Source organism: Acipenser ruthenus, chromosome 4, assembly GCF_902713425.1.
Source record: "Acipenser ruthenus chromosome 4, fAciRut3.2 maternal haplotype, whole genome shotgun sequence".
Classification (NCBI taxonomy): domain Eukaryota; kingdom Metazoa; phylum Chordata; class Actinopteri; order Acipenseriformes; family Acipenseridae; genus Acipenser; species Acipenser ruthenus.
In genome coordinates, this window is record NC_081192.1 from 29,617,794 (window position 1) to 29,643,683 (window position 25,890).

The following is a 25,890-nucleotide window of genomic DNA, read 5'->3' on the forward strand; positions in this document are numbered from 1 at the left end:
GCTAGGCAACAAAGTTCCTCTCGAATTACATTAGAAGTACAGTACCTTGCAACAATTGCCAAACATGGAATGTTATTTACATCCGCGCTCTCATCAATTGCAACGCTAAACACTGTTGCGTCTTTTAATACAATTGTCTGGTTTTCGTTAATATTTTCTGCCATTTCAGTTACGCGTCTCTCAACTGTTCTGGCATAGACACGCAGTTATTTTATTCTAGTTACGATCACGTCTTTATTTTGCAAATCATTGAACAGGACCTCTGAACTGCTGAGGAAAGCTTCTTTTACATATTCCCCATTTGTGAACGGCTTTCCGTTTTTTGCAATGCAATGTGCAATTTTGTAACTTGCTTCTGTGTTTTGATTTTTACTTACATTTAAGCGTTGAAAAACAGTGCTTTGCTTCTCGTATCGCGCCACAGCTTTTTTGATTGCTTCAATCTTGTCAGCTTAGTTAGGAAAGGATTTTTTGTGCTTTGTTTGAAAATGTCGTTGAACTGTCAAAAGATTACATGAGTGCAGCTAACCAGTAAGGAAGAAGTCAACCGTGTAGGTTGGGTTGCAGCGATACAAATTTTTTCACATCACGATACAAGCTGAACAGAAAATGAAGATATCCCAATATTATCATCTGGATAAATAATCATCTGGATCTAGAACTGATATTTTTATTTTATTTTAGATGATTTGAAAAAAGAACAGCGGTATTAATTATAATAGAATGTCAAAGTCAATTTTATATATATATATATATAATTCCTCTAAAGCTTTTTACATGCTCTACAGTAAGTCTTTGGATTTCTTTCTCGTTAGTCGGTTTCAGCAATTCTAAATAGTCCCAATTGACCGAATATATCCTTTTTCTTACAAGCTAAATTTGGTATTTCGTCCTAGTGCTGGTTCCAGTTAGTATCACTGCTCCTTGCAGAGACGCCAGTTTGCTTGTGTTATAAAGACAGTAAGTCATACTTAAGACTTTCACATTGTTTAACTGACAAGTACGGTTTCCAATGTGGATTGCTATATGATGCTACATATCTCTGACTTACTAACTTTATCTGCACCATTGTCCTGTAATATCGTGGTAATTGATTTGACAAATGATATAAATGATAACAATTTTTCTATTGCGATATAATCGTATAACTGGTGGATCGCTGCAACCCTACCTGTAGATTTTCTTCAATATGATTTAACATAAATGCTCTCAAAAAACATTTTAGATTCAGGTTTCATATTTACAAACCCACACAATTTGTTTGATCTTGAACTTGTATCGAATATGACTTGTGGTGATCATGTGATTGTTTTTTTAATTATATTTTTTTCACATTCAGACATGCTGTAATGATAAAGCATCACTTACTGTATTTTATTTAGTAAGGTCACAGATGATGCTATAATCATACTTTCCTTTGTTTTTCCATATTGAATGTCTCTTAAACATGGCAGGCAAATGTTCTGAAGGAATACATTATGCTGTGCCACAAATAATGCTTAGTTTCTGTCCCCCAAAACAATAATATCTTGGTGAAATGCCCAAAAACTTGTTATGGGTTCTGCTTACTGTAATTAAACACATGTCAAGTATGAACAGGTACAGTCTGACATTTGTTTCTGTCTTAATTAAAACTCAAAGCCACTGTATCCATGAACAAATCTTCTACCAGGATGATTTATGTGGCAGTTTTAGCTAATTAAATACATAACACATAGCCCCTCTGACAATACAGAAGTTGGCTAATTTTCCACTTCCTTTGGTGTTGGCTGTGTTGACCCATGAAGGCTAAGTAAGCATCTGTTGAAAGCCTTGAACATTGCCTAATTAGAGCTTACGGGTTGTATCAGAATTGAAAATAAGCGTGTGATTTCCTTTCCTCTCATCTCTTTCTAGCAATGCAGCAAAAAAGCTTCGGCTTTGTTAATGTGGATTCTAAAGTTTTCTGGAATCATTGCCAACAAACCCTGGCCCCGAATCACTCTCACGATGACAACCACTGCCTTAATATTAATCATGGCTGTATTCAACATGGTAAGTGCAATAACTGCTTGTGATTTGATGAATTCAGTGGCTGAACCTCATGCTGAACATAATCTGCACTTTTAATTCTGGCAGTATAATAGGAATGATTGAAATGTTTCCCTTAACCCCTAGACCCACAGAACCTGGCCAGACTTATAAAGTGCTTGGGCCAAATTGAGTTTTCTATTCTTGAACTCTGACAATCTAACTTGTTTTCTTCTGAGCTGATTCAGTGTTGATTTTTTACTAGTTTTCTAAAATGATGTGAGGTGAGAACAGTAAACTTTACTCTTTATATCCTACAGTATGCCACCACAGAAAACAACGAAAATATTAAAGAAAGAAAGGAATTAAACCTAGGAATATCTAAATCACATCCCTATTGTAGCTTAGGAGGCTTCAAATACCTCACTGAGAATAGGCTTTCTTTCATGCAGCCTAAGCAAAATCAAAACAGCTTTTCTCCTTGTTAGTATTGACAGTGTAACATTTAATCTTACTTAATTTTAAGAATAAAGAAGAAAAAAAACAGTGCTACAAGCAGAGCAACAAATAGACTCAGTGTAAACCTTACCAGCAGGTCTCAACTCAACTGGATCTCACTTTGAACTGCAGTTTTTACTTGATGACTTTCAGTGTACTGCCAGCAAAAGACTGAACCATTATGGTCAACATACTGTACTGGAGAGGGAGAACGGCAAGAATCAATGCTAAACAAACAAATACTAAACTTTAATGTTATTACAAAAAATATGATTTAAAGTTAATTTAAAAGGCTTGAGTCATCTTTTGTGTCTTTTGACCTGACGTCTCCCAGGTCTTACCTCACAGAATGCACTAGAAACCACCCTCAAGGTCTAGTTGAGTGCACATATTCATTGTTACATTTCAGCATTTAGTCTACATTTATGTTCACATAATGTATAGTATCAAATCTGGACCTATTGGAAAAGGAATTGAGTGTACTGTAATATAAACTTCTGTATGCTCAAATGGTTGCTGAAACGGAACAGCGAGGATGGATAGTCCAGGTTTACCCAATGGAGGTGGGTTGTCGAGGATTTGTGGCAAACTCCACAACCTGGTTTCTCGGAGACATTGGATTCAGTGGTCAAGAGTTGTGACGCATAGTAAAGAACTTATCTGAAGCAACAGACAGGAGCAGCAACTGGCTGTGGTTGGGACGAAAAGATTCTGGTTGGGGACCTCAAGCATTGTAGAAAGAAAGCAATGTCGATGTAAAGGAAGGTAAGTAAGCTGGGTTTGACTGAGTGGGGGACGGAGTGGGGTGATGCTGGGACGCCAGAATCACTGTCGAGCCCTCTTAAGGTGTTGTGGGCTAGTCGACGAAACACCAAGTATAGACGGTGCCCTCTTGAAGACCCCAGAGAAGTACCCTACTCAGCTCAGTCCAGACGGTTGTTATGCTGATGCGCTAGGGAGGCTGCACAGTGGTTGATCCCTGGAGCCAGCATTGCAGCCGTTGTGTTTGCTGATGTGCCAGGGAGGCAAAATAGGCTGATCCCTGGAGCCAGCTTTACACTGCAAGCATCAACACCAGGCAGAAGGATATCTACATCATCAGATGGAAGGAAACACAGATGGATCACATTAGATTACAGTAAAAGAAGCTATGTCTGGGAGCTCCCTAGTGGTGCATCCGGTAAAGGCGCTCCGCGTGGAGTGCAGGATGCGCTTTATAGCCTGGACGAACAGGGTGTCCTAGGCTCACCACGCACCAGCGACCCCTGTGGTCTGGCCGGGCACCTGCGGGCTTGCCTGTAAGCTGACCAGAGTTGTGTTGTCCTTCGACACTGTAGCTCTAAGGTGGCTACATGGTGAGCCTGAGGTGTGTAAAGAAGCGGGAGGCTGACGGCACACGCTTCGGAGGACAGCGTGTGTTCATTTGCACCCCTCCCGAGCCTAAAAATAATTGGACATTTTGAATTGGGAGAAATAATTGGCGACTACTGAATTTTAGAAAAAAAAAAGCACCTATGCCTTAGTTGGTGCTTATCTTGGCGAGAGCCGAGTCCAATATCAGCATGACGTTTTAACACCTACTCTCATGTAATGGAAATTATAAATAAAACTTTTTATTATACATTTTGAGTGTTTTTCTGTGCTGTGAGCCAGTAAAATTTCCCAAAAGAGTAGAGTAAGTATACATAATGTATTTATCAGGATCTAAACGGTTAAATAACATTTTTGTTTCCTTGAGACCAATATCTTGATTCAATATAAGAAAACAGGTCCATCTACAACTCTCTACATATAATATATAGAGGTACTAAAAATAATTAGACAATTTGTATTAATGCAAAATTTTCCAAGAACATCCTTGTCTAGCAGGGTAGGATATTCCATGGTAAGAATGGTGCACACAAAATACAGAAACATGAAATGTCATTTCTCTAAAGGGAAGTGAAAGAAAATTAGTCTGTGCCTATTTGTAATCCATTACAATAATTAAGATAAAATTGTCAGTCCTTGAAAATAATCTCAAAACACTGGCTTTGATATATTTCTAGATTTCTCTTAATATATTTATGTACTGTTAACAAACTGTGCGCATCTTGGTACTCTACTATCAAAGGAGAGTACTGTTGACAAAGACTTCTTTGCTGTTGAAACTGAATGGCCTGCTCTGAAATGTTATCTACAAAGAGTATTGGCCTTAGAGATATTACCTTGTGTACATTTATTATATTAAACTGATGAGATGACTACTAGCAGTCTCAGATCTCTGTGAATATCTTCATTACAAGTCATGGGTATCTTCTGCAATTCATAAAATAATTGATTTACAATTTTTACGTTTGTACTGATTAATCAGAACATGTGAACAATCAATTAATTGCATGTCTTAAAGCCCGTTTGATATGGGCTTATAAGTAAAATATGACTGTTTTACATTCAAATTAAGCTCTTAAATACCATTACAAAGACAGTTGTTTTTAGTAAATGTATTCATATTTCTAAAATTTATTTAATATGATTAAATAAAGTGAATTCAAAATATGTCTATTTATTATGAAGATACGCTGAAATCTGTGAATAGATTTTCTTACTTATTTATGACAGTGACAACTCATTGGTGTTCCTGCACAATTGACTATGATTCTTACAAAACTATTAGGTTTGGTCTTGAATAGTATTATCTTCTGAATTCTTATAAAAATGTGTACTTTAATTAGAAATTGCCTAATGTTACATCTTGTGGTTACGATCAACTTACTGTGTTAGCTATGTTTACAACACAAATAGAAGGAGCATGCTATGATAGTAGGACTTTTTCCTGGAAAAAAAATCTACTTGACTTAGACCAAATGGCATCATTTTAATTAGGGGCTATGCTGAAATGTCACGCATCATAATAACCTTTCTATGAATTAAAAATGCATTAAAAGGGTGTTTACAACGACTGTGTAAGATCACAGAATTTCAGAAACAATTCAATTTTAATAAAAGACTGCAATGACTATAATTAGTACTTTTTGTTTAAATACTTTCCAACAGCAGGATTCAATACTATGATCTTAAAAATGGTCAGTAAAGGCTTTATTGATTGTGCTACACAGAGATCAATTGCTGCTGGTATGCCAGTGGTTTATCAGTGACTGTCTGGAGGTGTGTATATCTTGACTTGTAACTTATATTTATAAAAAATAAATGTCAATTTAAACAGATGATCCTGTTCTGAGATTATTTAGAGAAGACTGTTGTAAAATTCTTTTGACAATCGTGGGGAAGCACTCATGTAACTCTTTCCCTGGTTGACAATTTATTCATTTATTTAAATCTGAGTTTCACTGACCCTTGCGTTATTTGTTCTGAAGTTCTGTGGTATGCATTTCCTAACACAAGATTTGCAACGGGATTACAGGAGGGATTACAAGGCAGTCTATTTCTATAAAATGAAGACCATTTGTCCCTTGAATTTGTCACATTTCGACCCATTGAAAGATGTTAATTGTACCAAACTGACATTGGCCTACCCTCTTCAGCTGTTCCATGCTTGGAACATGCATTTTCAAAATCTGGACATCAAAGTTCTAGAAAAAGTCGTTGTAAACATAGCCATTGTTTCAAAAAAATAATTTCACTGAAGTCACTAAATACTGTACTTTACACAGTTATTATTATTAACTTATCTGTCTAGCTATTAGACCCATTTAATGTCATATTTCCAAACATAAAAATACTTTTTGTCCTCAGTTCTTCTTGGAAGACAACTTGATATCTTCTGTCCCTGTGTTAAACACCTCTAATGAAAGTGTATACAACTCTAATGGCCAGGCTCTGCGACTCATAGAGAAAAACAACTTTTACCTTCCAGTAAGTACCCCTCACAGCGGTCTTTCTGTCTTTTCTTCCATTTAGTTTTTAGTGGTCCAAATTGAATAGAAACTACCTAGTGCAATAATTAATATTTGTATGCAGGAAGATCAGGCAAATATGATTCCTTTGAATGAGGATTTAAGCCTAATCACAGGAAAGAGCAGTGTGTGCTCTACATATGCGTAATAGTTATTTCTTTGTCGGAGGTGCAATTTCCTGTGAAACTTCTAACTTAAGACTTAATTGAAAAGTGTTACTGACTGTGTTTATCACAGGCGGAGTAACACAGCTGATCGCAACACAGTACTCGGCATACATTTTACAAACATACAAAAGTTATGAAAGCAAAATGTATACATTTTTAAGGTGCTGTTATGGCCTTCCTTCCTTCCCCCAGGATTTACGTATTCATATATTATATGTAATCATATATTAAAAGTTCCTTGTCAGCATTTCCAGTAGCATTGGTACTGCATGTCTTATTACTGTGACAGGATGGCAAAGGGTTAGAGCAACTCAGAGACAGTAGCTGTGGGTTCAAGTGCTGGGACGCGCATTTATTAAACAAAATAAAATCTAAAACACTACTCACAGAGCAAAATAAAAAAGTTAAACAAAAACAAGTCTCGAACACAAAACAAAACAATACATATGTCCGGCTGGGCATTCGTCTTCACAGACCAAAAACAAAATTACACAGCACCCAGCAAGACTCACCTCACTCCTTTCCCAACACACCCTCAAACAAAGGATTTTCTCCCCTTATATCCCATTTGGCTGGAGCCTAATTAATCATCAGTTATTCAATAAAGGCTCCGGTCACATTCTCATATGTTTTTAGCAGGGATAGGAATTAACCCCATCCCTGCCAACCACCACCACCAGCACACAAACAAAACATTGTTGGGGCTGTGGTAGAGGTGGTCTCCTCACCTCTTCCCCCTGTGTAGCCGGCAGCTCCCTCCTCATCTCCGGCAACAGAAATTCCGGTAGTGAAAATCCCCAGGTGATTACAAACAGGCATCCATGGGCAGTGACGAACCGGCATCCCCGGGCGATGACGAACAAGCATCCCCGGGCGTTTGCAGGCAGGAGCACTGACCCTAGGGAGTCGACGGCAGGAGCGGTCCCTTGGGAGGCGACAACACCGGAGCTTCTGGCCAAGGAGGCGGCTGCAGGAGCTCCTCGTCTCCCTCTGGTGGTGGAAGTAGCTCCAGCTCCTCCGATGGTGGAGGCAGGAGCTGCGGGTAATCTCCCTCTGCCGGTGGAGGCAGGAGTAGAAAGTAGCAAGTATGTAATTATGAGGACAATCTGGTTTAAATTTGGTGTATGGATTGGCATGAAAGATGGTTAAACTGTTCCTTGGCAGGAGAAGCTACTGTATTTTCCATTATGTTGTGTTCTTTTCATATTATGGCAAGAACTTGCAAGGGCAGGGTAAGCCTTTGGTACTGTCTGGTTTAGAAATCAATGGCATTCAAAAAACAGTTCTGTTTTTGTACTTCCCTATTCTTTTCTTCTGTGTCAGTATTTTATATACAGCTGCATCCTGGGCTTGATATCCTGTTCTGTGTTCTTGAGGATAAACTATGAATTGAAGATGGTGATCATGCTGACAGCAGTTGTGGGATATAATATCATTATCCTGCATACTCACGCCTCAGTGTTGGATGAATACAGCAAGTTTCTGTATAAAACAGAGGTATTGGAAAGGTAGGCTTTATTAATGTGTCGCAGTATCGACTGGTTTGTATTGTTTCTCCCAGTTTACCCACTGTTGCACAGGTACAGTATTACGTACACACTGACACATGCACTCTTTATACCGATCTTTGTCATAATCTAACAGTCTCAGAAGCCCAAAAATTTATACTGGCAACAGCCTGTGCTAGCAGCAGTCGCTGTCACATTATAAGGAGGGAATTGCCGCATATATGGTAACATTATTTTTTTGTTCTCTTTATTCTTTTTTAGTTTTTTAAACTGTTAATAAGTAGCTTACTAAAATGATTAATTTGGTGTTTCTTTATCTGTTTATGTAGTTAATATATGTGAATTATTTAACCTTTTGAGGTAAAGTCCCTCCATCTCCTCCCCACATACACTACATATGATATGTGAAATGGGTTTTAATAAATATAAAGGCTTATAAACTGCCGTATATACTCACTAAACATTAACAAACAAACAAAAGAAAATGAACAATGTTTGTTACTGTGTTACTAAGCATGTTAATACACAAAAATATTATTAATATCAAAGCGTGACTCGGTATATATTGATGAGAAGATTTCTGCTAATGGACATTTCTGAAAATATCCAGTTGCCATTTCTTATGAAGATATATGTTTAATTTTTAAATATCTAGCTTTTTTTCATACTTCATATACAATCATATTTATAAGCAGCATACAAATACAACACACTTTCATGTGCACATTTTCATGTTGTCTCCATCTGGTCATACTTTCCACAGCTGATGTTGGCCTGGTGTACTAACAATATTTTACTATTTGCCGTGGACTTGCATGCCTAGGCCTTCAAGGGAAACGGTCCATCACTGTAATATTAATATTCAAGCCATTACATTTCTCATAACATTGAGATTGCCGGTTAATGGAATAAAAAAGCATGTCGACAGCAAGGTATGTGTAGAAGTGATAAGCAGGTGGATGATCTTATTGTTTGGCTGATAGAGATATTGATTCAAGCTGAGCAACTTACAATAACTTTATATTAACATGTCACACAGACAAGCAGTCTGTGAAGGAGTGATAACTATAAGCTTATATTGGTATTGCACTAGTCACATTTTCATTGTTCTGAAGGGGTTTTTGTATGTTGTAGTGTAAGAAAATCTTGCAAGTATAGCGGTAATGACTACTGAGTTCAGCATGTTGAAGAGAAGGAGCAGAAGTAATAGGAAGAAAATGTTAACATGTGACAAAAAATAGATACCCCCTGGGCATGTGCAAAGTATAGCATCATGGCCAGGATCCAAAGCACTAAACTCGTTAGCCATTACTGACTATGTGCTGCAAGAAGTAGCCATTCTGTAACTAGGAAAACATGACACTTTATTCATTGAATTCCAATTGGCAAACTGAATTGCTTGTTTTTTCTAGGCCTGGAGTTCTGAAGGACTTGAAGACAATGGGTTCAGTTTCTCTCTTCATATTCTTCATTACACTCCTTGTTCTGGCTAGGCAGGTAAGATAACTGTTTTATTGACAAACCATACAGTTGAAATTGCGTCATCAGGAGTATGTACAGTATGATATGTTTTTCAATGGTTGTGACATATGTAACATCAGCAGTTCATTAAAACATATATTGCTTTAATGTCCTTTTAAAAGGGGGTTTGCTTGTTTACAATCATTCTGAGTGGTTCTGAGTTCTGTTATCCAGTATTGAGCAGTCATCATAAGCCACCAACAATCTTTCAGCTAAATTGGCTCTATTTTGTCTATTCTATGTTATAATATGAACCTAGCTTAAATAAGGTACAATTGAACGTTTAAACTGTGAACTCAGGTATCACAAATGCAGTATCTTATTTTGCATGTACATTCTATAGTATCTCTGGAAACAGAATGTATCTCATTTGCATTAGCTGTCACCTAGAACCGCCGAGATTTCGGACTACATACAACCGCCGCACAGGTGCGGCTCCATTTTAAAACGTCTTCGATATGAAAATGAAAAACAAACAATTAGATACAACATCATATATAACATTTTCACAGCAGAAACACCTTATTTACATTGAAAATTAAACTTTTTTCTTATTTTTTTCAAATAGAGCACATGTACATAAACATGAAAAACTGTAATAAAATAAACTTTACGGAATCGTCTTTGTAAACCGTCACACTCAGGGTGGCACAGTCGTTCTGCCTGAGAAATGTAGTGTAAATAATAGTAATATATGATGTATAGAATGACTTTCATCAGTATTTCAAGCACTCAACAGGATTATAATACGTTCTTTCACAATGACTTTGATTTTATTACAAAGCCCAGACTAAATTGTCGGCTATATTATATTGATATCAATATGCCGCTTAAACTGCGGGTCTGGTGGTTGAAGAAGCAAGTGCTTATAACTTATTCATTTTTACGATTCTGCAGCTGAAACACCGTATGGGTATTTAATTCAAATACCTAGTAACACTTACGAACGGACATGCACGAGATATTCACATACGCAGAGATATTTAAATTTGAATTGCAAAAGCCGTTCAAAAAGTGGCTATGGCAGTGCTAGTGTTTTTCATAGATTATCAAGTAATTAGATTTTGTTAATAGCTGCCTGAAAGGTAAAAGTAAAACCCTAAAACAATCCAGGACTTGAATAAAACTAAAGGACATGAAAAGAAGAGTGCCCTCTGCTGGTGTATACTGACTCATTGAATTGATACAGCATTGGGTTAGTTTAAGTTACTGGCATGTTCTTTCAATATATGGAAATTTGTATTTAAATGCCACTAAAAATACTTATATTCAGAGAATGAAATATTTTTTTTCAGCCACTAGCCAGGAGAATATATTATCGACAAAATATTTTGAATTACGCATGTTTAGTGCATGTCACAGCTAAGACTTGAGCCTATACTGTACAGTGCAAGAGCCTGCAGACCTTCAGCATTCGACTTGAAGAGAATCATGAAAAGAATAGTACTGTCTACTTCACAAGAGATACTTCTTTACAACCAACCTCATATTCTGTGTGGTCCAGTGGTTAAGAAAAGGCCTTGTAACCAGAAGGCCCCCGGTTCAAATCCCACCTCAGCCACTGACTCATTGTGTGACCCTGAGCAAGTCACTTAACCTCCTTGTATTCCGTCTTTCTGGTGAGACGTAGTTGTAAGTGACTCTGCAGCTGATGCATAGTTCACACACCCTAGTCTCTGTAAGTCACCTTGGATAAAGGCGTCTACTAAATAAACAAATAATAATAATAACACAAATACTGTAATCCGAATAAATGAAAGGATAAGCCCTTGAATAACTAGGAATCCACATGCACATCCAGGTCAAGTTCAAATCCACTTCATGTGTGCTTGCTTTCCACACAGAAAGGTGATGTTTTACCTTTTTTTCTAAACCCCACCCCTTCTTATTTCAGTCTGAATGGGAAACAACAAAGAGGAAATGGAGGTGCAGGGTTTAGAAAAAAAAAGGCATGACAACATAAAACTAAAAGAACCGAGAAATACATGAACAAAACAAATGTTGAGAATACTGCAGAATAACCCACCCAGAACAATTGTAAACATGACAAGAGGTAAGAGCACTGTCTGAAAGAAGCCAAACTGTCAATTATGTTCTTGCTCTTGAAAGCCTTCTGAGCCTGGCAGACTGTCTAAAAGGTAAGTAAATTCTTAGAAAATTTAATTGCCAAGGGCTTCGTAGCTATTCTTTAATAATCTAATTTATAGAGCACTTTTCATGCACATATGTTGGTTTTTTTGCATGCTGTGCTGCTAAGGAGTTGCACCACAAAGCAGAAACTTAGCACAGAAATGGAGAACAAACAGGATATAATGAGGGTATCTTAGATGATATATACTGTGGACTATAAGCAGCATGGGGTGGGAGTGTGTGGGCATGCAGTTATTCTTATTATCTTAACTCTTCACGCATGAAGGTGATCCAATGCCTACTGTTTCTTTACCTCTGTGTCCTCTTGTAACAGAATGAATATTACTGTAGGTTAGACTTCCTCTGGAAGAACAAGTTCAAAAAGGAGTGCGAGGAGATTGAGACCATGGAAAACCTGAACCGGGTGCTTCTGGAGAATGTGCTTCCAGCTCATGTGGCCGAGCACTTCCTGGCACGCAACTGGAAAAACGAGGTGAGAATGTCCCAGAGACTATAAAGTGAACAATCATTTATAACAACCAATCTTCACCCATGTGATATACAGTACACAAAACTGTCTTAAATGGTGGTGGAGTTTTCATTTGACTTAATGCATATGTAACAGGAAGAGGCTGGGCATGAACTTGCAAGCACCTTAAACACAATACAAACAAGTCTGACATTTCGACCCATATAAAACCAGAATGGCTCTATTGTACAATGTTTAAGATGAGACTTCCTCCTTCAGTGGTTAAGGCTCCTATTACTCTATTACTTAATTATTTTTGTGTTACCAACTTTGAACTCTATGGGGCTGATGTAAGGATACGTGCAAAGTGATTTGCGGCTGCAAAGCACCCGTATTGCTGCCAAAAAACATGTTTAGCTGGTGTAAAGAGGGACTTAATGGTCACTAAAATGCACCGTATGTAAAGAATGGTTTTAAACTGGCGTTCTGCACCTGCTATAAAATTAGCACTTTGCCATCATTAATCCATGTAAATGATTTTGAAATGTATTCAAATGAATAAAAGAGCATGGGATTGGGCGGGCATCTGGAATACTAAGCATGCGCAAACATTATAATGAGATGCAAGGATTTTGCCTTGCACCCTCCAAAAACTAGCCAAGAGCTGTATAAAACCACACACCTTTAGAGAGTCTTTGGCCTCAGGCTGGCTGCTGTGGTACACTTCCTGATGCGGCGACGCTTGGCTCTTGTTGAGGAGAGGCAGGAAAACCTTTGGAGGAGAAGGGCACAACAGAGAAGACCCTGCATATTCCAACCCAGGGTCACTTTGTTTGGGATGGATTGTCCTCTCCGCTTGCCTCTCCAGCGGTAAGCTGTGATGTGGATGGCGGCCATGCTCCTGTTCCTGCTGCATGCCTGTGCTGCGTTGCGAATTTGTTCGCCGTCCTTCTGGTAACACCGACAATATTGCATTTCTCCACAGCAGAGGACCACATGGCCTCTTTGGTACCATAACTGATGTGGCTGAGGCTTTTCCAAATAACTCGGTTTCATGTGACCTCAGCCGTAAGGACTCTCAGCTCCTCCTTAGAAAACATTTATTTTATTTTCCGTGTGCCAAGAGGACTTTGCTGCCCTTCCTCTGACATATTTTTTAGTTTGGTTTGATTTTTGTGCACCACAAATCTCATACAGCGCCTACTGCTCTCTGTACTCCTAACTCACCTCACCTCAACTCTGGGCTGTAATGCACAGGTAGTGGTTATTGTGACCCTCGTTATCATGATTGCGGCTCATTATTTGTGCGTGTTGAATAATTTGCATTGCTCTTAAACTTACATAGACCGCAGTGCAAAATAATGCCCTGGTCGCTAGGAAATTTGAATTTTGCAGTAACAATTGCTGGCACTGCACCTATCCTTACGTCAGTCCCTATGTTTCTTTAATTTGTCCAGTCATGAAGCAATACATTGGTTTTGTTTGTTTTTTTAACAGGATTTGTATCACCAGTCATATGACTTTGTCTGTGTCATGTTCGCCTCCATTCCTGACTTTAAGGAGTTTTATACCGAATCAGATGTCAATAAAGAAGGCTTGGAATGCCTCAGACTGCTGAACGAGATCATTGCAGATTTTGATGAAGTAAGAGTCCCAGTAAACAAACACAAGTGTAAAGTATCTGTAAAAAACGTCTATTCCTTTGTACTTTTTTTTTCTTTATTTTGAAAGTTTGTTATCTCTGCAATGTAAATATAATTTGTAGTAAAGAACAATATTGCACCAACATAATTTGTGTAGCTATTATGAGTTTATTAACTAAGAGATACGCCCTATTTCTAATCTTGCTTGTCTAATCTTTTTTGTAATGCATGGCTGGAAGATAAATGATTAATCCTTTTCCACAGCTGTTGTCTAAACCCAAGTTCAGTGGAGTGGAAAAGATCAAGACAATTGGAAGCACTTACATGGCAGCGACAGGACTGAATGCAACATCTGGACCAGAATACCTCCAGGTATAGTACAGACCTATAGCTCAGACTGGGTGGGTGATGTCACAGACCACAAAATACAGACACACATATAAGGACTGCGGGGTGAGTTCCCACTGCTCTCTTTCTTTAATTAAATTAAATAAATCAAACAAAAAATGACTTGTATAAAAACACTCAAAGCAAAAGGCACGATGGCCATATATATATATATATATATATATATATATATATATATATATATATATATATATACAGTATATATATACATATATATATTTTATACACACATACACACACGCACAAACAAGTATCGTGCTCCCCAGCATAAGTAGCAATTGTTTACCTTTAATTTATTCTCCTTCGCTCTCCCTTCCACCCTCTCTGTGATGCGCTTTGATATATGTGGCCATCTCCAAATTGGTAATCACTTAATTCATTTGGAGATGGCCACATTACACACGTCCATGCTGCAAAACAACAATAAACCATTCCTTTTAAATCATAATAATACACAAATAATAGAGGGGCAGGCATCACCAACAAACCTGAGAGAATATTACAATCGCTGCACACTGTTTGCATTGTCAATTCAACGTATCATACCTATGCTAAATTATTATCAAGTCACTTTAGTGCCTCATATTCTAAGGCTGTCTCAGGCAATTCGTAAAATGAATTATTTGATCTTGCAGTAAATCAACCACTACAATAGTTTCAGTACTTATTTTAACATTCTGTAGCTGGTGTGGCCGAGGGAGGATTTCATACTGTCTCTCTCTGATCCACTCCTTAAGGAGAAAAGGGGAGGTGATCTAAAGCATATGTTGGTCTCATATAAAATAAACATTGAACTTCTAATTTTAACTGCACAAAGACTGAGGATAGAGTGAAAATGGAACAAAACATTAAGAACAAAAGGCTAAAGGGTTTAATTGTTAAACCAATCACAATAGCCATCACAGATTGCAGAACACCTTTTGTGTAAAATATAAACAAGTACATGAAGCTTTTGCTTCAGTCTTGAAAATTAGGATAATAACTGTATAAATTGCAGTGGAATCCAGTTAAATCATTTGTGCATCAAAGTATTGACTGTAAACCACCATCAGCTGAGCCTTTCAACAATAAACATTCTGTATTTAAACATTCCTTGAGCCTAGAAGTATACCTGTCAAGAGTGATAACATAATTGGGGTATCCCTTGATTTCCATCAGGTGGCAGAAATCAAGGTATATAATATCATTTCGAACTGGACAGACCATAAAACAGTTTTACAGTTAAGAAAATGAATTATATTGATTTTATTTCTTCATTTTTGGAAAACTGAATCATTAATACTTAAAGTAATTAGTAAAAATATTGAAATCATTTGGATTCCATTTACAAACATGTTCTGGTATGGGAAGTTTCCAGTTTGTGTGTAGTGAAGGTGAAATGTGTATACAAATAATGGATAGTATAATGCTTCTTGGTTTCTTCTCAGGAACACGACAGGCAGTACATGCACATTGGGACTATGGTGGAGTTTGCCTTTGCAATAGTGGCAAAACTTGATGTCATTAATAAGCATTCCTTCAACGACTTCAAACTCAGAGTTGGTAAGTACAAACAAGGGCTGAATAATTTCTTGTTCCAGCTGCTGATGATAAATAATGGCCTGTTACTATAAAATGCAATTACAATCAAATTAACCAGGAATCTGAGATAGGAAGACTAACCAGCACTGCATTTCAGGTAAGATTTATTAAATTCATACCTCAGCTTTTAGTCCTTATAGACTTGAAGCAAGATATTTTTTTAAACTGATGCTGCTCTTGTTTATCACCTACCACTCAAACCACACTTTAATCAAAATTGCTACCTTTTGAGGCATACACCCATTCCTCTATGAAGCAAAACTCAAAAACTTGAGAAAGACGTTTTGTCAAAACGTTTGTCATTGAATTTACTAATTTTCATTTAGAATTTTTAAATTCCCCATTGTTGAGTGTTTATAGTTATGAAACATTTCAAAATGTTCTTTATATTCAAAGCAGTAACCTTGATATGTGCACTGAATTTAAAACTGATTTGGATGAGTTGTGCCTTTTTGTGTTTTTGTTTAATCTCTGTGACAGGGATTAATCATGGTCCTGTGATTGCTGGAGTAATTGGGGCTCAGAAGCCACAGTACGATATCTGGGGAAACACAGTCAATGTAGCAAGCCGGATGGATAGCACAGGTGTGCTTGGCAAAATACAGGTAGCTAATTGTAACCATTAAGTATGGTTCGGGGGGCAGGAACAGGGGCTCCTCCCTAGTTCATCCAGCCAATCTATCAATTAACCTCCCTATTTAAGCCCTGGGTCGAACACCCATTTTCTGTCTTGCTTTTTGCATTTGCCACCTTTCCCTCCTCTTCCAAAACACAGCCCCACTCTGCAACGGTCTCCCTCTGGGGGAAAATGACTTAGGCCCAACCTTAGGCCCAGCCGAGCTTGCCTCGTCCTCAGCCAGGAAGGTTCTCTGAGAGCTAGAGGGGACCCACAGCCAAATCTATCTTGACAATCTATCATTCCAGGTTCCCCCTGGGGGCAGCATCCATGCTCTCAGCCTTTGGTTCGCTCACTTCCGACCGGTTGGCTCTCCCTGCCAGGGGGAAACCTTGTAGTCTTTGCTAACAACTTGCTTCATCTATGCCAGTGTTTTTCTCTGGATTCATGTCTCCGATCTCCCTAAGCGTAGGCATTCCTTGTTAGTCGGGGCGACTTCTAGTCTTCTTAAATGTAGCCGCTATCCTTCTCTTCATTTTCCCCTTGGAAGAAGTACCGCTTGCTTCCTAGCCTTGGAAGCCAATTGGATCTGTCTCACCTCCATAAGGACGGCTCTCCGCAAGACAAGTGGAAAGCATGTCATCTTCCTAAAGTCACAAGCACATAATTCCTATTTCAAGTCCCAGGGCTTACTCCTCGCAGCCCTTGCTCCTGTCCCGTGAATTTACTGTGCTGCTGCGTTTAGTTTGTCACAGATCAATGCAGCCCACATGGTCTTTTTGCCACATATGTACAATGTGAAATATGAGATAAAAGCACCATCAAAGGGTAGATAAATCCAATTTGGTCCCAAAGATATTCCTAATTTAGTCTACCGTTACACATTCCTGTATCAACAGAAACACTTGAAGAATCATAAAAAATGTCAGTGCACAAGAAACCTCAGTCCACAGGAAATGTCATCATGTGCTTCCTATGACATTTCTGGTCTTAATTAAAAATAATTGAAGCAAGCCTTGTAATTTAAAGCTATCCTTTAACTTAATTACATTTTAAAGAGGTAATATATTTTTTGATTATATTCACAGAATTTTTGGATTGAGTGAAATAAACTAGAACTATGTTGCCTATTTCCATTTCCTCTAACTTTTATTCAATACAAACTTCTGTGGTGAAATAGGCAAAAGAAGAAAACAACTAACCTTTAACAATACTTGACTATTGTATATTATCGTTAATGAGTATTGCTATGTTTACTGTAGATTAGGTCAAGATAATGTGTTGAGATTTAAAGTTTAGCATAATGTGACATTTTTTCCCTCTCTTTTTGAAGGTTACAGAGGAGACAAGTAAGATCTTGCAAACATTGGGATACATGTGCACATGTCGGGGAATAATAAACGTGAAGGGAAAAGGAGAGCTGAAAACCTATTATGTCCACACAGAGATGACCCGATCTCTTTCACAAGGGAATGTGATGCCTTAAAAAGACTAATATGAAAGTGCACAAGCCCAATTAACTGACTAGTTAAACATCAAAAACCACAACATCTGTAAATATTACAACCCTGTCCTTAGATGCACGAATGTTGGATGTGTTTAGGAGTGAAATCTCAAAGGCAGTGGCACATACTGAGGGAACTGCGTCGTGCACAGACAACAGTTACTCACAGGACCAATTTTGTACAAAAAGAAAAAGAAAATGTAAAAAACTAAAACAAGTGTTTTAATGTTTTAATGCCATTGTTTTGTAAAACTTCATTAAAAGTTTGTATGTATTTCCCGCTTTATGAACTCTTTGTTTGCTTAACACACAAAACTATTAGAAATTCAGAAAGCATTTGGTTGATGAAAAAACTACAGAAAGGTAAGCAAAAAAAATAACATTGAATTAATAATACTAAAGAAAGTTGGTTGGGTTCTCATCAGTGACATCTGTGAAACCAGGGATACCAGCCCTCCTTTACAAATAACATTAAATATTTGCAGGAGAATCAAATGCATTACTGATAACTCTTGATTTCTGGAAGCGACAGTAACTGTATTGTACTTCTGTGGGGAGTAGCAGGAAATTACTTTAAGGTTCTTAAAAAGAACAGTTCAAAGAAAGCAAAGAAACTATAATAAACTGACACTAAGGAATCATATTTAAGTACGTGCAGTGCATAATAATTTTGGAACACTAGTTTTCTTTGTCATAAGACTGTTCTATAAATGTGTTTCATTGAATTCACACAAACTTTGGTTCTTATATTTATTTTATTTATTTTAGTTCACCTTCAAATAATGGAAAAGAGAAATAACAGAAATTGAACATTAAATATTTCCTACATATTATAGAAACTGGTGAATTTAATAGGTTTTGTTGCATTTGGGACCAAAGTTTAACGTTTAGAACTGTTAAAATATACCAAGCTGCTAAAACATTTAAGCAATTTCCTAAAAACTGCAGCCCAATGCAAAAACCCTTGGTTGCTAAATAATAACAAAACAAATTTAAAGCCATGGTAATTGTGGGCAAATGCAGAAACGGAAGTGAAAATCTGTTTGAAAATAAATGCAAAAATACAAGCCTAATTACTGTACTGACAATATATTATACTGTTTATCTCACTATTTCCCATGCAGATTGTTATATGCTTGAACAGAGGTTCAGTGGAACTTAGTATATTTCTTTCTTTACATCCCCAGTTTTGTTCCACCAGCATTCATTAAAATACACAACATAACATCCTCAAATGTCTTTTTTTCTTTACTAAACAAAATCCTAGAAAATATCAAAAGCTTAAATTCTAGTTTCTATATTATTTAGTAAGGTATAGTCCTTTCAATCTAGGAGTAATACTCTGTGTGCTGATTACATTCACAAAGTTTTAGGCAGGTGTGACAGATCCATAACCTTCTTCAACGGAATGACCAAATCCATTTCTCCTGTAGAATTCAGAGCGCACCAGTCCAACTCTAACACATTTGCGACCTGGTTTGTCTACTGCGTTAGACAGGTGTCGTCCATATTCTGAAGATGACAAAACTGGTACAGGTCTTGATATTTCCTGAAATTAGACAAATTAACTTTGAACTCTGAATTTATTTTGTAACTTGTGGTCCCTTAACCAGTTCACATATATACAGGAAAGGGGTATTCCCTAAAGCAGGGGTGCACAACTCTGGTCCTCGAGGGCCATTATTCATCAAGTTTTAAATGTCAATTAAATAATTAACAGAAAATGAATTGAATAAAGGTGTAATTGGTTTAATTAAGTAATTAAGGGTGTGGTCGTAACATTAAACTTTACAGGCAGCAAAAGTAGATGATGTATTTCCTGTTTGTACTGAAAATATATATATATATATATATATATATATACACTGCAGATGTACTTCTACAATATACATGTAATGACTTTTTTGTACAACCAAGTCACTTTGAAGGGGGTACCAGCTAGAAGACATTTGAAAACCATTTGAGGATGGATTAAATCTAAAGCTAATGCAGGTGTACGACTTTCCAGTTTGTGGTTTCTCTTATGCAGCATCAAATCAAACAATTCCTGAAATTTAAAACACTGCAAAATGGAAGGAGGATATAATGTGGGGATGACTTTAGGCTCACTGCAGGTTGCAATATTGTCTCTTCTTTATTAATACTACTATATGATAGGCTACACTGTGTTTGTGTTGGTGATATGGAATGCGTGAAGGTATTCAATAATAGTGTGTTGGTTTACAGAGGTACTGTAAAATCTAATTCCATACCTAAAAAAGGAATAAATGACAAACTATTTGATTACTTTCAAAAACTCCATTATGTAAACAAGGATTTTCCTGGAGAGGTACCATACCCATGGGACGTGCGTATTTACGTGGCATACTATTATTATAAACTTAGAAAAGAAAAATCACATTACGTGATTTCAGACTGCAGAGTCAAATTTACATAGATTTTAGATATACAAGACTTACAAATCATGCCGTATTCCAGAAAAGGTTTTGGATTATATCAACAGGGATTTGGTCTGTGCCACAAATTTATGTTGATACAGAATGCCGGTTTGTAGAGGGGCTGGATTTTATTGTGTACTTGATTAGTGACCCTTTAAATACATAAATCAATGTATTTTCTGAAATGTTGTGTATTGTTTGGTGTACTTTTGTATGATATAATGCCCATTTTATTGTGTATGTTGTGTTATTGTTTTTGAAGGTATAAAACAAAAAGTCGAGGTGCCGCATAATGGAGATTTTGCTGCTTCTCTAACCCAGTAACTTAAATTTGTATTTAATTGGGTAGCATTGTGAATTTTTGTTTTAATAGCAACATTTATCCAGTTTTAGCTAAGGTGGCGCACTGAATTTAGATTTAATCTGCCCCCTGGACTCTCTTTATCTCTTTCTTGCCAAATTTCATTACTGGTTCTCTTTTGTCTGAACTAGGCAAGTTACTTTTGAACAACCTCTACAATACAAAATATACATTTAAACTAAATATTTTAGAATTATCAACACAAATGTATTTTAAATTATTTTAAACATGTGTTTTTAAAAAAAGTTAATTACCTTCATTCTTTGTAAATTTCATAGCAAATCATTAAATAATTTTCTTAAACCAAGACTTACCTCGTTGTTTAGATTCAGCCCTCTACTCTTAGCATGCTCTCTGTCATCACGATGAAGCTTCTGATTGTATCCGTCTGGTCTTTTAAACAAGCAGTCATATGTTAAGATTTCCTCATCCTTTGAATAATAACAATAAATAGAATGTATAGGTATAACAACATTGTATATTTGCTTTTGTTACATCACAATGGTCCATTCATAAAACAAAATGTTTTCTGCTACCATAACCTGAACCAAAACACAAAAGTAAGTGATAAGCTGTATAGCTGTGGATGCTTAAATAGCTGTATTTGTGTACAGTAATGAGGACTAGAATGGACTTTTTTTTTTACGATTTTATGTTTTTAAATTTGACAAAAATATAAACAATTTGTTTAAAATTCAAGTTGAAGTTAAATTATTTTACTTTAAAATCAAATGCTCTTTTTATTCCAGATGATATTTCTTATATTTTGTAAAGGTTCTTTATGCAGAGAACAGGGATTACATCAGTCGATTCAATGGGATGTTATCAAGCAAAATCATCCCATAGGAATGGGCCAGTAGGTATCTACTAGCCTTCTAACCCCTAAATCAACCCTCTACCCCTAAACCCACTGTCTACCACTAACGTAATCTCTACCCCTAAACCTAACTATGTTACTATTAAACTAACAGTTACTATTATTTCAACACCGCTTGTTTAGCACCCTCTAGCGGCTAATACGTCCGACGTCCATTAAAGCACTTGACCCGGACCTAATCTACCTGTTGGGAGGCTAATAGGGTACCTACAGGCCAGGTCCTATGGCATGATTTTGCTTAATAAGGTCCCATTCAATCGACTGATTCTAATCAGATCGGGAGCAGCGGCAGTGAAAAGGTAATCCACCACAATATTATTCTGCATTTTACACATTTAAACACAATCTTTGAAAACTATGAGACATTGTAAGATAAGTAATAATGTATATGTATTTAAACAAAAACATAATGTATGACTTAATTTTAAGCTTTGGTGTAATAGCATACAGTTTTAGGAAACCATACATCATCTTAGAATAACTGGCAGATGTTACCACTACTGAGATTTTTCTAACCAGCGACTTGCAAGGTATCGAGTTCACACACGATTTCCACAAATTTGCGTGTATCCACGCAGACAGACCTGTGCTTAAAGGCTCATTTCATACCAGACACATTTGTGAACTATATAACAACTGAGGGAGAGGTTTGAGGCACGATTTAGTGACGTTTGCAATCGGAAAGCGTTATTCAGTTTTTTTTGGAAAATTCTCTTTTCGTACCTGTGAGAGCCACTTAACTAGTTTCTGTAGCAAAGCTCTATGAGTTTTTTGTTTTGTTTTGCTGCATTGAAGGAAAACATTTAAACGTAACATTGCATTGTATTTTATGGTGCAATACAACTTGTTATACAGACAATAAAAAAACACAACCACACAAAAGCAAAGAACATTGTAATGGGTTAACATAAATTTACCGTTCTTCACCTTATCTTACCTTGGTTTTGCTATTGAAATAGGTAAGCTCCTTCGGATCACTTCTTTTTGGAGGAATGTAGCTAAATGCAGACAGAGAAGAAACAGGAAGGGTTCCATTTTTTAATGTTGTTTCCATTTTCATAAAACTTACTAATATCAACTGAGATCAAACAGTCCACTCGAACACGGAACTATGGCTGCCGCGTCCTTTGGTTGCTAAGAAACAAGAACCAGCACACAGGCTGCTGGTCTTCATTTGAATTCCATATTGTAATTACCATAGTTCAAATGAAAGTAACTATTGTGTGACTTTCAATAATAATATTAAATACCTTATTAAAAGTGATACAAATAAAACCACACACAGTTGGTACCCATTTCTAGCACAGTTAATCTGTCAGGCAAACAATCGTGCCTAGACAATTGTAATTGTATGTGAAACTTAATTTAAAAAGTCACCACAATAGTTTCTAAATGACAAAAGGGCATGTGTGTTACATTTGAAAAACAAGCAGCTGAACAGCAGCTGAACGTCTCCCTGCACGACTTACGCATTGTCAGACTCGGGAGGCAGCAGGGTCCTTTGGGAGAGAGTATTGCTGCGGCCCTTAGAACCCGATTTAATTTAAAGTAACCCGACTGCTCAAGGAGAAGGTTGAGCCAAGTCTCCGTTTTAAATAAAGAAAACTGTAGAAACTGCCTCCACGAGCCGGTTGTAACTATAGAGATGAAAAAATATATAACAAATATGGGATAGGGTCCTTTTCATTAGCGTGGCAACATCCTGATTCAAGGAAACGATTGGCTACAGACAGCGAGAACGGAGTTCACTCATTCAATCTCTGGTACTGTACCTAGATGCTGCGATCAGCTGACTGTCAAAGCTATGGATAAAACGGTGGTAAAATATATAATTGGGTACTCTAAAATAAAATGTAAAAATCAATGTATAGTCATTATAACACATGCTTAGTTTTAAGAATACAGCTAAATGTAAAATACCGAATTATGTTGTATAATTAAAATGTGATTAAATTGCACAGTATCCCAAAACCTGTTGTACTTGAAATTATTTCTCAACAGAACACGTCATATCTATTGAAGGAATATAATCTGAAGGTATTAGAGCATAGACATTGTATCACATGTGACTCATAGTCAAGGGAATTTCTTTTAAAATTGATTAAAAACAGTTGTTGTACAGGGGTCAGAATGTGCTCAATGCATTAAGCAATTTTATCAGTATGATGTTGGAACTGTACTGGTGTGCGGGGGTATTTCAATTGCTTCAAATTTCAACTAGGGACACTTACATAAGATAATTCATTTGAACTATTGTATTTATTTATTTATTTATTTTGTACACACTATGAATTTGTGCATTTTTTTTGTGCAGTAAGTTACCATTTATTTATTTTTAATCCTCACCAGGTCCTAAGGGAAAAATGTAATGTATGGTTCTGTTAGCCCCAGGATTAGTCTGTATGCTTTTCAGTAGACTATCAAACTCTGAAATGCCCTCTTTGCAATGCATGGAACAAAACTAAACTATTACAATATAGTCAAACATTCTGTTAGCATCCCCTTACTGGCAGGTTACTGACAATGACCAGTCTATTAGTCTTTCTTGGACTGGGCCAGTTCTGGTTGTGTACCACCAATTGGGTATTTGAATCCTATATTTTTGTGATCTGCATTTCAGCCTAGTTCTGAATGCACTCACATTTATTTTGTATTTATTTACTGGACTGCTTCATACTACCAGCAGCTTTCTGTCAATTAAAATGTGTACATTTGTATTATTACATTTATCTAGATAAGAAAAGAACAGGGGTCCAACTTTATTTCCCAAAGAACCAATTTAAATATGCAATTCTATTTGTCATTTTTGTATTCTTTACATTGTTAAAAAATAGTAGTAAAACATTTACAATTGTAATAAAACACCCACAAAAAATTCAAACTCTCAAATGAATGGATTCAAAGTGTTTTTAAAATTACAGTACATATAAAGTATACAAAACTTCCAAAAAAGTGCCAAACAGAATAGGAGGGGCAATCATATAGAAGTGTATATAAACACACATCAACACATTCAGCAAAACTACCACAATACAGTAGATGATTATTACTAGCAGTACAAAAAAAAAAAAAAAATAGTATTTCAGGTATTTTATTTTTCTCCCCTCACTGTCAGCAAGAGCTATATTTGACATTAGCCACTGATCGAAAACAACTGCAAACTTGAAAAATGAGAAATGAGGGGCTTTTTTAATATTTATTTGACATCACAGAGAAGTGCTGCCCCCCGCAGGATCCAGTGTTCACGTGGCTGTAGTGTTCTCAGGTCTGTTCACACTGGCTTCTTATAAATTCGACATGAATACAGGTGTGCATCCCTTGTACCTACAGAGACAAAAAAAAAGCTAGCACTCAAACGGCCAATACACATTATGTCACGGTTTTAGCAATGTTTCTTGTGTCTAGTGTCTGCACTAGACATCAATCATGCGTGGTAAATAGTTTAAAAGACAAGTTAAAACAGCCTAAAGAAATGCCATTTTCACTGGTATATCTGCCCTAGGCCTGTTGATACTCCACACATATGTTATCTATATCTATATCTAATATATATATATATATATATATATATATATATATATATATATATATATATATATATATTATTAATAATAGAGAGAGAATACATGCGTGTCTGTCTCCAGTCATATGACTGAACGCAGTGAACTCATTGGTTGCTGACTTTGAGACTTGCGAGTGGGTAAGCATTGGCTTCCACGGGGTCATGTTGCTAACGTCCAATATGTCCTGGCTGATGCCTGCCAACATAAAACAGTCATTCCAATTCTAGATCTCAGATGGCGATTCTATTGCTTGTGAGATAAAACAAAGTGAAATACTGCCAAGCTCTTTATATGACAGAGCTACACAGTAATAAATGATGGACATGCAGAGTTATATCTTCTTGTATATAAGTAAGAATAACTATTGTAAAGAACCATGAATCCTAACAGGGAAAGCAATAATAACTAAAACAGTGAAGCAGATAAATCATATAAAATAAGGAGACTGGTGATATAAATGTGTTTTTGTGTACTTGTTTTAGACACATTTGTATAGATTTCATGGTCCCCAGATGTACTGGAAACTATATAAAAAAAAAAAACAATAATGTATTACTTCAGTTCATGCCCTCACTTGGCTTATTTTATAATAAAATGCTTTTGGAAAAGGGCACAAATAAACTTGTAAGGCACTTATTTAGTTAACATTCAATATATTTTCAATTGGTGCATTGCAGTCTTACCTCCATAAGTTCTCTTG

At 36.6% G+C, this 25,890-nt stretch overlaps 3 protein-coding genes across 6 annotated transcripts in view; 2 read left to right on the forward strand and 1 right to left on the reverse strand.

Annotated features, from left to right (window-relative positions):
• The window catches only part of LOC117399819 (adenylate cyclase type 2-like), a 139,995-nt gene extending 121,785 nt beyond the window's left edge, over window positions 1-18,210 (forward strand). The window contains exons 16-25 of one of the 2 annotated variants that reach the window (XM_059022282.1): window positions 1,897-2,034; window positions 6,244-6,363; window positions 7,895-8,079; window positions 9,492-9,576; window positions 12,065-12,223; window positions 13,697-13,843; window positions 14,107-14,214; window positions 15,678-15,792; window positions 16,312-16,416; window positions 17,781-17,932. In XM_059022282.1, coding sequence (XP_058878265.1) covers window positions 1,897-2,034; window positions 6,244-6,363; window positions 7,895-8,079; window positions 9,492-9,576; window positions 12,065-12,223; window positions 13,697-13,843; window positions 14,107-14,214; window positions 15,678-15,792; window positions 16,312-16,416; window positions 17,781-17,800 — 1,182 coding nt within the window. In that variant the 3' untranslated portion in view covers window positions 17,801-17,932. Of the gene's footprint in view, window positions 1-1,896; window positions 2,035-6,243; window positions 6,364-7,894; window positions 8,080-9,491; window positions 9,577-12,064; window positions 12,224-13,696; window positions 13,844-14,106; window positions 14,215-15,677; window positions 15,793-16,311; window positions 16,437-17,780 lie in introns of both variants that reach the window. The other variant, XM_033999204.3, reaches the window with a different exon arrangement.
• cfap90 (cilia and flagella associated protein 90) lies at window positions 18,185-23,544 on the reverse strand. 3 transcript variants are annotated; one of them, XM_059022283.1, is made up of 4 exons: window positions 23,097-23,544; window positions 22,565-22,625; window positions 21,065-21,143; window positions 18,185-19,500 (listed from the first exon to the last, which is right to left on the reverse strand). In XM_059022283.1, the coding sequence occupies exons 1-4, from the start codon at window positions 23,098-23,100 to the stop codon at window positions 19,321-19,323; spliced, it is 324 nt and encodes a 107-aa protein (XP_058878266.1). In that variant the 5' UTR covers window positions 23,101-23,544; the 3' UTR covers window positions 18,185-19,320. The 3 variants fall into 3 exon arrangements, with proteins under 3 accessions (XP_058878266.1, XP_033854157.1, XP_033854156.1); XM_033998266.2 differs by lacking the exon at window positions 23,097-23,544 and having other exon boundaries at window positions 22,565-22,796; XM_033998265.2 differs by lacking the exon at window positions 23,097-23,544 and having other exon boundaries at window positions 21,065-21,181; window positions 22,565-22,789.
• Window positions 21,838-25,890, forward strand: part of LOC117399506 (triple functional domain protein) — a 213,941-nt gene continuing 209,888 nt past the window's right edge. Inside the window, exon 1 of the mRNA XM_059022279.1 lies at window positions 21,838-21,926. The gene's annotated coding sequence lies outside the window, so the exon portion shown is untranslated. The remainder of the gene's footprint in view (window positions 21,927-25,890) is intronic.

What these genes read in the sequence shown, in the direction of transcription:
- cfap90 (XM_033998265.2), bottom strand. Translation starts at nt 22,687, where the DNA reads ATGAAAATGGAAACAACATTAAAAAATGGAACCCTTCCTGTTTCTTCT. An exon ending in ATTTCAATAGCAAAACCAAG is followed by an intron (nt 21,182 to 22,564) that starts GTAAGATAAGGT and finishes TATTATTCAAAG; the next exon opens with GATGAGGAAATCTTAACATA. An exon ending in GGCTGAATCTAAACAACGAG is followed by an intron (nt 19,501 to 21,064) that starts GTAAGTCTTGGT and finishes GTCTAATTTCAG; the next exon opens with GAAATATCAAGACCTGTACC.